Source organism: Pongo pygmaeus, chromosome 14, assembly GCF_028885625.2.
Source record: "Pongo pygmaeus isolate AG05252 chromosome 14, NHGRI_mPonPyg2-v2.0_pri, whole genome shotgun sequence".
NCBI lineage: Eukaryota > Metazoa > Chordata > Mammalia > Primates > Hominidae > Pongo > Pongo pygmaeus.
This window is the reverse complement of record NC_072387.2, coordinates 50,861,826-50,880,689: the sequence shown is the minus strand read 5'-3', so window position 1 is coordinate 50,880,689 and position 18,864 is coordinate 50,861,826. Positions and strand designations below refer to the sequence as shown.

General features: G+C 35.3%; 1 protein-coding gene across 5 annotated transcripts in view; it reads right to left on the bottom strand.

Annotated features, from left to right (window-relative positions):
• Nucleotides 1-1,633: 1,633 nt before the first annotated feature.
• Nucleotides 1,634-18,864, bottom strand: part of AKAP11 (A-kinase anchoring protein 11) — a 52,033-nt gene continuing 34,802 nt past the window's right edge. For 3 of the 5 annotated variants that reach the window (XM_054446225.2, XM_054446224.2, XM_054446226.2), the window contains exons 8-12: nt 16,317-16,472; nt 11,774-11,857; nt 10,958-11,004; nt 7,208-7,368; nt 1,634-5,788 (exon numbers count right to left, since the gene is read on the bottom strand). In XM_054446225.2, coding sequence (XP_054302200.2) covers nt 5,648-5,788; nt 7,208-7,368; nt 10,958-11,004; nt 11,774-11,857; nt 16,317-16,472 — 589 coding nt within the window. In that variant the 3' untranslated portion in view covers nt 1,634-5,647. The remainder of the gene's footprint in view (nt 5,789-7,207; nt 7,369-10,957; nt 11,005-11,773; nt 11,858-16,316; nt 16,473-18,864) is intronic. The other 2 variants (XM_063650790.1, XM_054446227.2) reach the window with 1 other exon arrangement.

Below are 18,864 nucleotides of genomic sequence, written 5' to 3'. Positions count from 1 at the left end.
CAAGGCCCCAGCAGGCAACAGAAATGAGGGAATTGGAGTAAGTCATGCCAGAGGCAAAAAAAGAACCTACTCTGGGGTTAAAGGGGCAATCACTATTCAGCTCCTGCTAAATTGTTGCCATATAAGAGTCCAGTCACTACTTCAGAGCTTTCAATTGTTTCAAGAAGATGAAAATACAAAACTTATTTAAATGTGAAATCTTATTTTTAAGTTTGGTAACTATTTTTAAAAGATTCTACACCAGACCCAAACATACGGATGGGCAGAATTCAGTACACAGAAGTCGGGTTTTAATCCCGTGCTTTAACAAATTCATTTAGGTGTCTGTTTAAAAGGGGGTAGGGGTGCAGAGGGATGAGTTAAAGTCAAAATTGGGGCTTCAACCCCCTCTTGAAACTGTTTTTCACTCTCTCCAGTCTAAAGTATTACCCTCCTTGACCAAAAGTTAAAATGAGAGGTGACTACAAAATTACAAAGGGTAGAGAAAAAAGTGCAAAATATTACTCTTTATTGTTCTTGCTGTAAACTCAATGACGCAAAAACACTGATTTTTACTCTTTTTGTATTATAGGAACAACAGTACATTCATCCTTAGATAAATGACCTCTCCATCTCACACTAAAAAATCTGAGGTAATTCAAGCCCTGTCCCTCACCTTCCTCTCTGTCCCAGCTAAGATACAAATCACATATGATCCCTGTGTAAAACTGTCAAATGTTCTTTGCCACATTTCCCATTCTTTTTGAGACATACTTCCTTTCTGGCATTATAATCTATGGAATCTTGCTTACTTCTTGTCAGCACTTTTGGTTTGCTTAGTAACTGGGGTGCACTTACAACCAAACCTTCTCATTGTTTGCTATTATTTCCTAGCATTTTAAAACATTCATGAAAAAAATTTTAAAACCATTTCCTAATTTCTGGGCTTAAATTACATTAAGATAGGGCACAATAAAACTGTTTGTATGATATTAGTTATGTACATATAATTATGCATTTGTCCAAACCCACAAATGCACAAGAGTGAACTCTAATGTCAACTATGGACTCTGGATGATAATGGTGTGTGTGTCAACGTAGGACCATAGATTGTAACAAATGTCCCACTCTGTTGCAGGGTGTTGACAGTGAAGGAGGCTGGGGAAAGAGGGTATACGGGAGCTCTGTATTTTCGGCTCAATTTTGCTGTGCACCTAAAAGTGCTCTAAAAATAGTCTATTTAAAAGGAAAAAAAAATTCTTAAGACAAAGTCAAATCCATTAGTAATTAAAAAAAAAACAACAAAAACCCAGCAGCTTTTAAGTACCTTGTATACATGGTTTAACAGAGGTATGGTCTTACTATGGAGTGTTCAAACCAAGCCAGAAGAATTGCATAGCCATGTTCATATTCAAGGCAACCATAATATTCTACTTTGCAAAAACAGGTTGGGCAACCAGCCTTTTAAGTCACTATGTCCGCATTTGGGGTATCTATAAGTAGGTAGAATCTAGTGTCCAATTGAAAATATTTCTAACTTCTCTTGTTCTCAAAACCATGATCTAGCACTTTGGTCCTCTTATGTGGTCTTCTGTCATAGCAGTCCCACTCAGTACAGAGCAGTTAATGAGATATTATAGAATGAAAACCAAGACCAGGTATTTCTTAAATTTATTGAAGAACTCTTAGCTGGGAGAAGAAAGATCACAGGCTTAAACAATTGTAAGATAAAAGAACAATTAATTGCAAATAATTACAAAAGTAATTTCTGAAATTTTTTGAGCCACTGCTAAAACAAAATTTTAGTGCATCTCAAAGTTCGTATTTTGTTAAGTGAACATATTAAATTACTGAAAAGCAAAAAAGAGTTACTGTTACACAGTACAAGATCTTAATATAGTAACTGAGCACAGCCAAATAAACAGCTATAATTATTCCAAGCTGCTTTTGCTATGTATCTGGTATGTTAAACAAGAAAGTGGATTACTTTTAACACTGCACAAGTAACCAAAGGTAGCAAATCCAGCAATATTAAAACCGGATATTAAATAGTATTCAAACATTACAACAAAAACAAAATAAGAACCTCTAGAACTACAACTCTACCCTATGAAAGGAATGTACACAGATGGTTAAAAAAAACCCAATAAATAAATAAAGTGACAAGAGTGACTAATTCTGTATCCACATCTTCAGAGCAGGAATACAGTAAATGAGTAAATGCTTAGAGGAGTTCTGCTGAAAATGAGAAAAAATGCATCTCACTTTAGTATAATTTTTCTAAATTCTCACTGAAGCTCTAATTCTCTTGTGCTGGTGACAGGTGGACAGGGTTTTTAAATGCAAAGTATTCTCTCTACACCCTGAGTATGGATGCATCAGTTGTTTAAAATTCTGTGGAAGATTTCCTTAGAAAAACGTAATATTTAAAGTGATATACTGATGGGAAATTGAATATATTAATTGTGGAAGAATATCAGCTAACTAATTAACTAAGTAGACATTTAAATCTGGACTCTGTTGAAGAATCAAGGTTAAACTCTGCATTATGTGCACTAATGTCAGCCATCTAATATCAAAGTCAGATAAGTAAACTATCTTTCACTTTATACATAGTGCATTTAGTAAATAAATTCTCTTACCAGCAACATAAAGCCCTTGTTGGAGCAAAATTAAAGTATTAAGAATTGAATTAACTTACAACAAATATCTGAAGGGTAAGTGGAACATTTTTCAAAGTATAAAGATGTTATCACATATATTCACCATCAATCCTCTTAAAGGTTTTATAACGCCATTAAATTATATCAAATATCCAACAGATATTGTCATTTTCTTCTGTGATTTATAAAGGAAACATTCCTTTTGTATAAATCAGAAGTATCTTAAAAATCAACCTTAACACCAAAATATACATGTAATTTTAACTTGGTTTAGGAAAACATGAAAGAACTGTCACATTTCGGTGTGAACAAGGTTCTGAAAACCCCCATCAGAGGTCTCATTCACTTTTTTCCACATACCACTTGAAGGTTTTGAAAATGGTAAAAAGATAATTCAGCTCGATGTACATCAACACTTTAACAGTTCTGAAAAAGACGTATTTCGTAAGGGCCAAAATGTACAGCACAGCAATATTACAATCTTACAGTATAAATATGGCAAGCCAATTTGTAAGAAAATAAGACAGTTGTCTTCAAAAGAGCTGTTTGACTATACAGCAACCAAATAGATCTAGAACATCTTTGGGAAAACCACAAAGTGCCTTTAAAGAAAGTTAAGTTTAGACTATACTTAATTAAAAGATAATGCTCTAAACTCAAAATTCTTTTCTCTATATGAGAAATTTTGACACTTCTTTTCACACCTGCCAATATTTAATATTTTTAACTCACACTTCTTTTCACACATCTGCCAATATCTAATATTTTACTCTATGCCCCTGCACTGAATTGATGTAAGTGTGAAGTTCCACTATTATTATTACCACACATGCTAATACCTAATAACTGGTCTGTCATTATGTAGTGGTTAAATAAGCAAATGCTGAACTCAGCACAGCTCTAGCAAAATGCAAAGGAAATAAGAAAAGCCTCACCTCAGAATGATTACAGCATAAACAGAAATAAACATTTTCAAACACAAAGTTTCACAAAATAATATACCGTCACTTTAAAAGAAATTCAGAACTCTATTTTGCTGTTGATCAAACTTGTGCATACACTCAAGTTACTAAACACAATTTGATAGACACTTGTAAAAATGCATTCTAAACTTAATAATCAATTAATTCACAACTAACAAGAGCAAACATTCCTAGTCCTAACATTTAAAAAAACCCAGTCCAGTGCTGCCACATCTCAAGTTCTGAAAAGCTAAAGGCAGAAACAATTCTGGTTATACAATTCCTGCATTTCTCCACCTTAAAAAATACTTGAAGAAACTTTAGGAAACTTTATATTAAGGCTTGCTGTATTTCTGTATCTTAAATTGAGAAAAATCAAAACCTACGATGTAACCTCAAATTATTTAAATAGCTTTTGGCATTTTTCTTCAAAAGCAAATTTGAATCTTTCACTATAAAACATTTCTATACCACAATTACTAATTCACATTAATGTGTAAGTGCCCTTATTCCCTATTCCCTGGCAGGCACTATGTCTTCTACGTTTTGTGCAGCTTTCAGAACAGTCAGTGCTCAGAAAAAATGAAAATGTAATGGAGCAAAATAAAAGCCCCCACAAAAAGTGATTTATCCTAGATTACAAAATCCAGTAGTGGAAGAACCAACATTTACACACCCAAATACACACACACCCACACATACACAGGACAGAGAGAGATGAGAGAGAGTGGGGGGGCAGGGGAGGTGAGAGACAGTGGGAGGAGGGGGAGGGGGAAGAGAGTGGGGGGAGCAGGGAGAGAGTGGGAGGAGGGGAAAGAGAGTTGCAGGGAGGGGAGAGAGAGAGACAAAAGCAAGACACAACCTTGGTCCTCTATTCATGTCAACTTGCAGTTTCTGGACACAAACTAGTAGGAAGTGTAGAGCCCAGAAAGATCATGTCAGAGAACTTGACGACACAGTGTAGATATAGTTTATCTGGGCGGGGGGGAGGGGGAGGTGGAATCCCAATTTTTCTAAAAAAAAGAAAAAAAACCATATTCTTGGTAGAGTTTTTTTCAAAAATCCAACAATAAAAACTATTGGGTTTCTCTAAATGCATTTCCATATTAACATTAATTTTTAAAATTTCAACACGTTTTACAATTTCAGTTTTCACTTGTAAGATAAGTTGGGAACCCAAAATTGTCAAAAAGAGGAATAAAAATTCTTACTGCACAATCTTTATAGGCGTTTTATTTTAAAGCACCTTTTTAAATTTTAACAGTGGGTTTCTAAAAAGAAAACAGTTAAATAAAAGAGGGAACAAACTGGCAAGGTTAAAGTACTCCTTTACATACACACACACACACGCACACCACTTTCATGCCAGAATGACTGGCAGCATTGGCAAATAATGTCATCTGATGAAACGATGGGGGAAACTATCACTTATAGTGTTTATAGAAACCTAAAATACTAATGTTTCTGCTAAGAAATTAAATAGTTTGGGGAAATCAAAAAGCTACCAATAGCTGATCTATGAAATATGAAAATGAAACTGATTTTTAAAAACAGGAAAGAAAGACCAAAAATCTACTAGAAATTTTAAAAAATCAGCCTCAATTTTATTTTCTGATGTCAGACTAGTTATTAATTAGATACGATTTGTTTGCAAAGGAGCAAAATTATAATTCTATCACTGGAACCTATCCTCAGCCACTTCAGTACAGTTTCTAGCAGCACTATTTGGATACAAAAAGAATGTGGTCAGACAATGCCCCTGAAAACCCCCTGGTTAGACCTTCCTTCAAATACATGTTCTTAGGGTCTTGACACACTACACACGTGTATAGAAGAATAAATGAAGGTAGTATTTTGACAGATTACAAAAGTATGAACTATATACACCGAGTGATAACACAAAGCGCTCAGAAAGCTATATTTACTTGCCTCCCAACTGACTTACAATGTTAATATTCACTATTCAAATTTTATCCTAAATATCTTTATTGGCTTGTTCCCCTCCCCAAACAAATACTAAAATATACTGGTTTGGGGTTTGCTCTATGCATTTTCCAAGAGCCAATCAAACAGCGACTTGCATCTCTCCTCACTGGAAGCTTTTTCCATCACTTCATAGTATTGAAGCACAGCCTGCAGGAGGTCTCCCACTTTCCATCCTTTCTCTTGTAATTGTTTTGAAAGCTAAGAAAGAAAGATGTGTCAAACATTAACCAAAAACAATTTTATAACAAAGCTTTTATTTTTATTTTCAATATTAGCTGAAACTAAGAATCCTGCTGTTTACAATTAAATACCGTTTCCTAGTTATAACAAGGTCTTCCCCTCTAAGACCTCTAAGACCCTAAAGGGTCTACCCCTTTACCCAAATTAAACATTTTCCCTTCTTCCCCTTTATAAACACATCTCCTCCAGAGAATGACACTTTGGGATCGCTGGAGACAGAGCTCCACAAACCTCACCAAGCAAATAGTCTGCGTGGGCGTGCAGAGGCTGAGTTTCTACAGGAAATTCTTCACCTAACTAAATACAACTGCCACACCCTCAATTAGAACATAAAATAACAAAGACAACGTCAAGCTCAATAAAAGGATGTGGATTTTCCTTCCACAACATATAGTGTGGTATTTTTCTGGAATACACATTCTAGCCTCAATGGAAACATGGCTTTCTAAGTTAAAGAATGTTAATGTTTCAACAACAAAACAACAAATAAATAAATAAATAAATACAAGTTTAAATAAATCCTGTTTTCACCACTCATGACATGCCTTTATTCATTTCTTTTTCTACTAAGTTCTGTAAAAGCTCTTAAGTTTTGAAAGATCTGTCAGTTAAATTCTGAAAAACTACTTTAATTTTGTGTAACATATATATGCTTAACCTTTTTAAAAACAGCTTTATTGAGATAAAACTCACATAACGTACAATTCACCCAAAGTGTCCTAGTCAATAGTTTTTAGTATATTCTCCAAGTTGAATGCAACCATCACCACAATTAGAATATTTCTACCACACCAAAAGGAAAGTTCTGATGAAGAAAATTATGGAACAAAAACCTTAAGACTGTAAACTGAAAATCTTGACTAATAAGGTACTTGGCACATAGTAAGCATCTTGTTTAAACTTTTATCAGCTTTTAATTATGACAGCTTCTCATACAAATGAAACTGGATTATCAGAGAAAGAGATATATTATCAGGTACAATGACAAATCAATTAAATACAGAGAATAATTCAATTTTTTCATAGGAACACACACAATGCTTATTAATAGCATCTACCTTTGAGAGCTTAGTGTTATGCCAGGCATTAGACTAAGCATTTTTTTAACATTATATTTAATCCTCATAAACCTCTGTAAGGTAGATTCTATATTCATTTGCATAGTGCAGTTAGGGGCAATGAGACAGACTAGTGAACCTGCCTCTGGTTATACTGCTAGAAAGTGGCAGAGCTGATGTCTGAACCCAAACTGTTGGACACTACAGCCTAAGAATTTAACCACTCTGCCATCACCAGGCATCTTGTTAGACCAACCACATGACAAGAACATCATATACTGTTAAATGTATCCTCTCACACTGTAAGGTAGGTACTTACTAGCATCAACTCCTTATTTGCAGAGTCATGAAAATAAAGTTCTGCAACTTCAGCCTCAGAGGCAATGAGCCATTGAAGAATAATCCTTAGCTGGGGGTCTACCGCGCATGGCTCCATGTCAATATTCGTAATTAGCAGTGTCTTTCCATCTTGCCCCACACCTAATATTTAAATGTAAACAATATAAAGTAAAACTCATCAATTTAACTCTCAATACTCTGGTTGTCAAGTAGATACAAATATTTTCTGTTTCTTAGGATTCTAATGAATGGTGAAAAAAAATCCATCTTTTTCTAACCACACCATAACCTCAACTAAAACTTTTAAAGGGCAAAATAACGTAAAACAAAGGAATAACTTTGATCATTTATTGATTGCAAAAATATAAAACACCATTTTAACATACTGAATTCAAGTTCTATAAATGCCATAATTTGATACAAATTATGACAACCAGTGGGTTAGAGAGAAAATAAAACTATAAAGCTATCATTACAATAAAAATAAAAATGAGGCTGGGCATGGTGGCTCAGGCCTGTAATCCCAGCACACTGGGAGCCCGACGTGGGCAGATCACTTGAGGCCAAGAGTTCGAGACCAGCCTGCCCAACATGGTGAAACCCCAGCACTACTAAAAATACAAAATCCAGCCAAGCGTGGTGGCACATGCCTGTAGTCCCAGCTACTCAGGAGGCTGTGGCACAAGAATCGTTGGAACCCAGGTGGCAGGGGTTGCAGTGATCCGAGACTGCACCACCCAGCCTGGGCAACAGAGCAAGACTCTGTCTCAAAAAACAAACAAAACCCCACAAAAAAACAAAAATCTCAAATAAAGAAGAGCAGCAACATTTGTGCAGCACATATTCCATCCTAAGTATTGTTCTAAGCTCTTTATATGTACAAACTCCTTTAATCCTCACAACCACTCTATGAAGTGGAAACTATTATTGTCTCCATTCTATAGGTGAGAGATCTGTGGCAAAGAGAGCCCCAGAGTCTTTCAGCGGGGAAGTGGCTGAGCCAGGACATTTACACAGGCAGTCTGGCTCCATGCTCTTAATCACTCATTCTTCAGACAAAAGTAGGGGGAAATGCCATATTCTACCACTTACACCCAAAAGCCAGATCAGGGAATTTTCTGGTATACTTCTAATATCAAGATTATCTCAAATTTATTTTCTTTTTTTATGATAATTATGTTTTCATCACAAAGAGGGATCCATCACAAAGAGGGATCCATCTCTCTTTGACTTATGGGCCAATATCATGCGTTTAACATTCCTGCTGCTTAATGATACCTGAGCAATAAGGAGTGCTGAGACCAGGACCCCTCCACCCCTTAACACACACCACAAGAGGTGAGCACCAGGGCATGCTGGCAGACATCATGCCAATATGTACCAGTAATGGAAAGGTTGTTGACAGGTGTCTCTGATTCTCTGCTACAGCTTGCAGGCCATTCTGGACCACTATTAATTATTTTTAGGAGTTGTGTTGGTCCCTAATTTTTAATTAAAAAGATTTGGTCCACATTAGTCTCTAAAAATAATGTATTGTCTTTTCCCTCCCCTCTCTCAAACACTCTCAATCAAAAATAGGTTTGGCATACCATGGTACAAGGCATGGTCTCTGGGCCTTTTTGCAATCCTGAGGAGTTCAGGGGGCTAGAAGCTAATCACCCCACTGCTTCTTTGCACTGTTGGTGTTTTCTCAGTTCAGGACTACTGGTTGCCTGGCCTACAAGAACCTCCAAACGGCTCTCTCTTTAGAGAAGTTACTAACCATTAGTGAAAAGGGGAGGGACTGACATCCTGCAACTACAAAATTATTTTTTTAAAAAAAGAAGTTTGTTGCCTTAGGATTTCCATAATTTTGAATCTTTCTATAAATCCAGACCAATCTATCTCCTAATTTACCAATCTCTAACAAATTTAAAGTTGGCTGTAACTTTCTATATAATGAGAAATACCTATAATCTCAAAAACTCAGTAATGACATATCAACATATAATTAATCTCCTGATTTCTACCAACTACAAAAGAAATCCTTAACAGCCTGGTTAGTGCCAAAAGTAATCTTTTTCAAAATAAATTTCATATTTACATTAACTTGTATCTTCTTTTTTCTTAGTCATTCCTCAGTAAAGCTAGTTAAGCAATTGCTAGTTCATTAGAGAATACTTACCACATGCATTTATACCATGTATAGCCTTTAGAATAACCGTTCACAGATGTTACTTGAGAAAAGGCATAACTTTTATAAACAAAGTCAACACTTTTTTAGTGAACAAGAATGAAACAAATATTGCAGTGGGGAATATCAATATCAAATATCAATAACACTAAAAATATTGCCCCATCTCGACTTTATATCCGATGAGAAAAACTGACTTCTAGAAGCCTTATATAAAGAATGTCTACTTACAGAGGCATTAAAACTAAAAAATAATAATCTTAAGTCTGAAGATTGCAGCTTAAAAATTGGGATGTGACTTCCCTAAACAAGGTGTTAAACTAATTGAAAATTCAGGTGTCATAAAGTAAATTTCGAGAAATTCTTTTTAGCTATTTTCTGTTTGCCTGCTTCTAGAGAAGCAATTTTTAAAACATCACTAGTTCAAAAACAAATATCTCAAAGAGTACAAATACTTTTATAAGTTCACTTTATAGAAGACATTATTGGTATTTTCAATATTAAGAAAAAAATTAGACTTCTAGAAAAAAATTCAACAACCATCTGAATATAATGAAAATTCAGATTCAAAGTAAAGTTTCTAAATTCACTCAGATGAATAAACTCAGATACTCTAACATATGAATTAAGGATTACAAACTATGGTCCAAAACTCTGTGGCCAATGATATCTAGTATTGACATACTTGGAACTATGTTCATTAAGGAAGGATCTGAGTATTTTCTTCAAATATGTGTATGCATGAGTGAAGCACTGGAACTGGGGGAAGGAAGAAGAATTAATTTAGAAATATCTTTTAGAAAACAAGGTAAGTAAAAATATTACTTACTGACTCATGTAAGTTTGACATGAAACCCTGGTTCTACAAGTTACCAGTTTGGAAGGAAAATATTATGAAAATAATATGTCATAGTTATAATAAATTATCTTATAACATGAGTAAGAATTTTAGCTTTTATATTTTGAAAATAATTATGTAGAGGGATTGTAATTAATTTCTCTCAAATAGTCAAATAATTCTCATAAAGTATTCCTTTTTTTTTTTTTTTTTGAGTCAGAGTCTCTGGCTCTGTCACCCAGGCTGGAGTGCAGTGGCATGATCTTGGCTCACTGTAACCTCTGCTTCCCAGGTTCAAGCGAATCTTGCGCCTCAGCCTCTCAACTAGCTGGGATTACAGGCGCCCGCCACCACGCCCAGCTAATTTTTGCATTTTCAGTAGAGATGGGGTTTCACCATGTTGGCCAGGCTGGTCTCGAATTCCTGGTCTCATGCGATCCACCCACCTCAGCCACCCAAAGTGCTGGGATTATAGGCGCGAGCCACCGTGCCTGCCCGGTATTTCTTTACACCAATGACAATTTCATTAGTGTAGCAATCAAATAAAACTACTCAACGAAGGATCTAAAAGTGGACAAACAAAATTAGTTCAAGAATACCCTGATTTATAATGTTTTACACAGATAACCTAGAGCCTATCTGATGAAAATGCATAAAGGCTCTTCTAGGAAACCTTATACAAAAGACATGCCAACACTTTGAAAAACAAATCAAATTACCTTCTACTTCGTCCTCATGCTCTTCATCTTTATCATCTGGTCCATCACTTATGAATAAAATAGCAGAAGCAGTTACCAAAAAAAACTTTAATTAATAATGGTATCAAAACAAATTCTTAAAAATGTGGTAATGAATGAATGTTACAATATGACATATGACATTTAGAAAGGGGAGAAATGACAATTAAAAAAGGAAGCTTTGCTTCTCACATCATTTCGTGTTAAAATCTGAATTGCAAATGATCCCTAAAGTTATCAAAACCAAGAAATCCTACCTTACCATGATATATAGTGCCATGTAATTTCATAATAATATTCAATTTAAAATCATTTAAAGTTGAAATAGTCTACTAATTTAATGTAGCATTTGAATATTACAAAATGCCAGGAATAATTTGTTAATGGTTTAGCTGATGCAATTTATATATATTTTTAATACAGTAAAAACACTTTTTACCTATACTTTTCTTATATATAAAATAGAATCACATACAAAAATAAAACATAACAAAAAAACCCAACAGAAATCCTGTAGGAAGCAAGCTCTTTTGAATGAAATAATTGGTAGAATGAAAAATAGCAAGCAGAGCAATACATGCATAACAGTGACACATTTTGCAATTAGATGTCAGTCATATCTTAGCATAGTTGAAGTTTTTCATTAGATGTGAATTCATCAAGCAGAATCATGTCAAAATATAGGAGAAAAGCAGGTTGATACATACTGGCACTGTAACCCACATTCTTTGAAGAATATGACATCATGCATTAGTGGTGACAGACTCATCAGTTTTTAAGTTTCTAGACTGGACCAACCTGTCTGATGTTGGAAAGGATAAATTGTCCTCATACAAATCTCCTTCTAAACCAAGACTGCTCCAGCTACTGCTGTTACCATTACTGCCAGAGGAAGAAAAGAACAGAGCTGAACTAGAAAATGAATAGTAGAAAAGACCTTTGTTTCCTTGGAACAGCTTCTGCCCTTGATAACTGCAGATGTTCTGAGCTGCCACAATGAAGGGGAACATCCAGAGAGGAGAGAGACCATCACTCCTATGCTAAAAGGTGCCTGACAAGTTCAGAGATTCGGAAGTTTTTTCTCTCTTCTCAATAGATCATGAAAATTATCTAAACTTATATTTTACAGATTAACAGAATGGCTTTTAGGACAGCAAATGAATGCATGAAATAGTAAGTTTCACAGGAAAATTAATGTCTTAGGACCAATCTGGAACTATAATTTGTGAAATGCCAATACCTTTCAATTTGGATTAAGTTAAAAAAAACAGGTTAACATTCTCTCAGGTCTTTAGATAGTGCAAAGCAGTGACAGGTATGGGTGAGGGGATGTTGGGGGGAGATGGGATGGAAGGCTCTATAAAGACATAGTCCCAAACAGACCTTTTCTAACTATTTGAGCAAAACACGTTCTCAGATTTTAAAATACTATTATGTGAATTATCTTCATTTCATACATTATGTATAATTCAGTAGGTGGCAAATAACAAACATTTTCTTCAGAATACAGCTAGAATAGCGAAGGCTTAATCAAGCATTATACTTGTCTAGTTGGCCAGTCACAAATGCCATATACAGGTAATGTTTTACACTACCTAATCAACTGAAGAAGAAAGCAACTATTTTCTAAAACTGCAGCAAAGCAATTTTTTAAAAAAGCAACCACGTTCAGAAATAAAATTAAATTCAAATTTTCAGATTAAAACCCTCAGCATGCAATTTAAAAATTCTAATCATTTCTAATTATTAAACATTAGTAAGCACATTAGTTTGCAGTGATAAGCAGCTATTTTTCCCAATATTAGGCTAGGCAATTATAAAAAGTAATATTTATACAAACCAAAATTTTGGTTCTAAAAAAGTAAACATAAAATCATTTTATGTACATCAGTAAATGTTTATATGGTTACCAAAAAAAGGTGATTACTTCCAGTTCTAAAAAACTTCCAAGCAATCTCAAATAATTTGCATAGTTATATTCACTCTAACATAAACTGTCACAAATCATAATGTATTAGAGAGTAAAAGTTAAAACTGAGCAGGGTCTTTTAAACATATGTTCAAACGAATATAGCTCTATTACAAAACTGTTAAAACTCATGTAGTTCATTGTCAGATAAACTAAAAATAAGAAAATACACAAATAAAGAGTGGACAGACAGCTGTGAGCAAAGGAGAAAAAGAAAATTAATCATCTCACTCTATTTACTTCTATTAACAGAATGATTATAACAAAGAAAAAATATATAAAATTTTTCTACCCATCACACATTCTTCCACTTAATAATAAAAATCCATCACCTACCTATTACATAAACATTAAAAAAAACCCAGCTAAACGAAGTAAAGACTAAAAATTCAAATTCCCTCTAACCTTATCCCCCCTCCCTCTTTGTGCCTCCAAATGGGTATCTGAAGTCATTCTTCATAAAATGCCACTTCTAACTAGGTGACTGTATACATTTTTCATCTAACCAGGACACTTTTTTAAATGAAAGACCTCACCATTAATAATTACAACAGAACAGCAGAAGTAAGCCAAACTATCCTAAGTGGGAAGTATGATCACCCTGTATTAACCCAACATTAAAAAAACTTAATTTCTTCACTTAAGAGTTTACCTACTTCACTCTTGAAACACTACCCTGCTTCCATCATTTTCTTTTATGTCTTTTCATATTTCCTGTGTCTAGCACAGGAGTACTCCAACCAGTGGTATAAGTACTACAGTGGTCCAGTACTGCAATGCTTTATTGTAGCTTTTAGCCATATCAAGACTGTTTTCAATTCTGATACATCTCACAAAAATTATCTGAAACATTCTGCAAAACTGGCCCCATCCCTTAACCTAATCTAATTCATAACTCCTAAGAGAATAACAAACTACCTAAATATGTAAGAGAGTCACAGACAGAGATCAGGTCTTTTCTGATCAAATAATTATATAATCCTCCTAAACACTTTTGAAAATCTGAAATTAGTGTGTTTTTTAGTTGTTGCCCTCCACTGAACTTCCTGCTCATAGTGAAACTGCAAGGTGTTTTCAAATTGCCAAAGTCTTTTTTTGTTTTTTTTTTTGACGGAGTCTCTCTCTGTCGCCCAGGCTGGAGTACAGTGGCACAATCTCAGCTCACTGCAATCTCCGCCTCCCAGGTTCAAGCAATTCTCCTGCCTCAGCCTCCCAAGTAGCTGGGATTACAGGTGCCTACCACCACGCCTGGCTAATTTTTTTATTTTTGGTAGAGACGGGGTTTCACCATGTTCCCCAGGCTGGTCTTGAACTCCTGACCTCAAGTGATCCACCCCCATCGGCTTCTCAGAGTTCTGGGATTACAGGCGTGAATCACCGCGCCCAGCCCAAATCGCCAAAGTCTTTATCTCCTACCTTGATCTCTGTAGCAGAAAAGAACAGTATAGATAGCAATTGTCATCAACAGATGCAACATATCTTGTAAATCAATATATTTTCAAGTGAGGTCTCTGAATCACCTGCACTGAAATCATCTGCGATGCTTATCAAGCATGCAGATTCTCAGGACCCTCCACTGACTTCATAAATCTTCATCTCTGGAGGTGAGACCCTGGACACTGTATATGCAACAAGCACACCACCAATCCTGGATGAGCCCCGCTATCTTTTCCTCTGTGCCAGAACCTTAATGCCACGCAGCATTACATTAAGTCACATTACAACTGTGGTCTATGGAAACACAGGTCTTTTTCTGACAAAATGCCATCAAGCCAGGTTTTCTCCCCACTTAAGTTCAAATATTAATCATTAATTTTCTGAGCCTAAATGCATTTATCCATGTTAAACATAATTATTTTAACCTCAGCCTGATTTGGTCTTTTTAACCTTTGTTCTGTTAATGAGATTTTTTCAGCCTGTGTTGAATCATCCACAAATGAGTATTCCACATCATTAATACATAATGCTAAGGAGGACAGAACCAAAGACAGAAACCGGTAAGACGACTCCTTTTTCTCATCAAATTAGATAACATTCAGCACAGTTGTTCAACTGCCTACAAGTCCTCTTAATGCTGCTAGCCTCTACCCACTTTTAACACCAGGATTTCCTAGGCAACATTGTCAACCCCACTGAAATCCTAGAAGCCTGTGTTTCTCAAAATGAAAGAAACTAAATGTTAGTATCCTTTTCTAGATAAAGTTATAGAAAAGGGCCAAATCATGATTTGTGACATTGCCCCCACTTGCTTCTACCAGTTTTAAACACTGTCTTTTTGAACCTAGATTTTAAGAAATATTGGTGGTTTATATAGCACCATAATAAACTATGACAAAATATACTTTACAAAAATATTAATATTTCCAGGTTAATCCAAGCATCAAACAAAAATCTCCGAGATGAAGTCTTCTATCAGGTGAAAAGCCATTTCCTTTCCTTATGCTACCTCATTCCCTTTTCCAAGAGTCGCCTTCCCTCCCACACCTAATTTGCCATTTCCAGGGGCTAAGTTCAACTAATGGTTCACAGGTCCTTTCCACACGTGCCTGAAACCAGCAATATGCTGAGAACCCTTTCCTCCCTCAAGACTCTGCTACAAATGGTATCTATTATTTCCAGGTATCAGTTAATGTGGATAAAGAGTTTATAGAATTTTATAGGTTAGTCAGAAATGCCTTTAGGTAGAGGTTAAGACTATAAGAAACAACTGTCTCATAATTAATAAAATAATTATTTATTATTAATAATAATTAATAATATAATATAATAATAAAATATTTCAAACACCACTGTTATGAACAAAGATAACTAAGATAACTAAGAAAAGTTATATATGAGGTAAGTGCCTTGTGCTATACAAAATCACATTTTTATAATGGCTTTGACTTACGTATTTTCAATCATTCAAGCATAAGTGTTCTAGGTCAAGTAAGGACCCTCGCCCCAACAAAAAGATACTATTTTAACTAATATCAGGAAAATTACAGGGCTACTTTGATGCCTTTTACAGATACCTGTCCTTTTTCTTGTTCTTTAAAGAAAAAAAGGACCCTTTTTAAAGTGAAAAATATATATATATATTTTCCTCAGAAGTTCATAAAAAGTTTGGGAGAAGCTTAAAAGGCATAAAATTAAATGTATGCAATATTTTTCAAATCAACTATTGGCACACCCCAATAAAATTAGCTGGGCTACTTACTGTATTAAATAAGTGTTAAAAACAATTAGAAATACATTGTGAATAATAAAATACATTTTGAAAGTAACAGCATATTTTCAAATTTAGAATTTTTAAATAATAATGTAAATTTATAGCTCGCTTCTAAGATCTGAGGACCTAAATTACACAATTATATGCAAAAGTGTAGTTACCTTTCACTTAGATGATGAAAACTGCTGCTTTCATCTTGGTGTTCATCTTCAAAACTTAAATTGGACCAGCTACCAGTGCTGTCATCACCAATACTGAGGTTCATCTGCTGGCTACCGACAGACTCGGTTGACTGAAAGTCTTCTATTTCTTTTGAACTAAAAAGAAGAAAAAAGAAAAAAAATCAAATTGAAAGCATCCCAGATTCTGAACTTACAAGACTATCAATTTGATGATAAAGATGATAAAAACAAGAAATGGTATTCAGAATCAGACCAGTGGCTCACGTAATCCTTTATTTGAGTCTGCCAACAAAGAGACTGTAGGATAGCATATTAATTTCAAAGTTAACTGAGGTACCCACCAACAGCCATAACTTACTTTGTTAGTCTACAATGGATCTATCCCTAGGGCATTATTTCTCTAAATTCTATTTAAAGCAGTTCATTTTTCAACTGAGATACCATGGGGGAGTACAAGTTCCTAAATTTATCATCTGCTTTGTAAAACAGTACTTTTATTTATGTTAAAGAAGTCTCTTTCTGGCTTTAAGAACAAAAAAGTCGCTCAAGAAATTCTAGTATTGTCCATCAAGCCTGTATTCAAACTAACCAAATCTCTCCAAGATTTTGAACATAGATCATAACCCCTTTCATTTTTCTCAATAAGAGGCATTTATACTTTTATTCCATCACAAGAAAGTCTGTTCACTGCTCAACTATTTTAATTGTCCCACTACATTTTATGTTCAACGAAGTCGTTCAAAGTGATGTTTTCATAAAAAGAAAAAATGTGAGTCTTCTGATCAAAACTTTCCAATGGCTTCCCACCAAGCCAAAGAGCCCAAATCCTTAAAACATACTGCCTGTCCCCTCTTATAACATGCATCTGAACTCCCACTGTTCTCCCTGGCCCACTCCTCCCACTTCAGCAACACAAGCCTCTCTGTTGTTTCCCAAACATGCACAGTCCCAACCCTAGGCCTGGAAATCTGTTCTCGGTGACTCCCACATGACTTATTCTCATTTCACCTTTGGTTTTTGGCTCAAATGTCACTTTGCCAGTATTGTTTCCCCTGCTACCTATCCAAAACTGTAAACCAGCCCTAACGGCCACCGCCACTGTCACCACCAGCACTCTCTAACTCCCTAACTCCCTACCTTGCTTTATTTTTCCCCCAAAGCACTTATCACTATGTGACATACTATATATTTTACTTACCTATTGTCTTATTCCACTATAACATAAGCTCCAAGAGAATGCAGATTTTTGCCTGTTTTACTTACTTCTGTATCCCTAGTGCTATCCCGAGAATAGCCCCTGAATTGCCCCCCATTTTTTCAGCTATTCTAATTTCGTAAGATACAGAATGATACTGAGCATTCCAAGCATAGGCACATTATAGTTCTGAACCATTAATAGATTATTACTTTGTTTTTTTGAATACTTTTCCTAATATGTGCCACATTCTCATGGTTTTTGGCTGAAATGACCCAAAGGATGAGGTCCAGAGAAGAGTTTATAATGACTGTGAGGTTATTTTGGCTCGGAATGATAGCTCAGAATATAATCGTTTTGTTGGCTAAAAATGCACTATCAGCCGGGCACGGTGGCTCATGCTTGCAATCTCAGCACTTTGGGAGGCTAGGGCAGGAGGACTGCTTGAGCTCAGGAATTCAAGATCAGCCTGAGCAACATAGTGAGATCTCATCTCTACAAACAAACAACAACAAACAAAAATAAATAAAAATGTACTATCACATAATTTCCCACTTGCATTCACATGCCACCTCTCTGTTCATTACAGTTTGTGAAATATTTATGGTCATGTTCATGTATCAAACAAAAAGGGACATCAGGTGAAATAATCCAAATAATACCTTAAAGAATAATCCATCTGAATGAATCTCCTTTCAAGCTTGAAAGACAAATTTAACTTTAGAAATAAAAAATGTTAAATGTAAACTCTACACACTAGAGTCAGCTTTCCTTAGTCAGTACTTACAAAACCCTAGCACAATTATTAAGAAGAGAAGCAGGAAAAGAATTACTCCAGCCTTAATAAAAAGCTGAAATTGGACAGCACTGGCTTACAGGAAGAACTTTAGGGGCTATCTACTCACCCAACTCTAAGAAGGAAAAGTGGAAATTACTGAGAAAATCAATAACAAAGGCATTTGCTAGCCCCTGAGAGTGATGTCTTAAAAACTTTAGAGGACAGTCTCTTTTCCTCCCATGAGGGTGGGAGGAAAGGGGGATGGATGGGTCCGTAGGGCAGACAGGACTGAACTGAGGAGGAGTAAAAAGTAAGATAGCCTGAAGCAACCTGTATGAGGAAAATTATTTCAATTGTAAAAAGGCCTAATTTATTACCTATTCATGAGAATATTTATTAACCATTTATTATGTTTATCATCATACTAGGAACTGCTATGTAGTGAAAAAGAAAATGTGGATCTAGGACAGAGGTTCGCAATTGTTTTCTATAAGAGGCCATGAGATGGTTTGGCTCTATGTCCCTACCCAAATCTCAACACGAACTGTAACCCC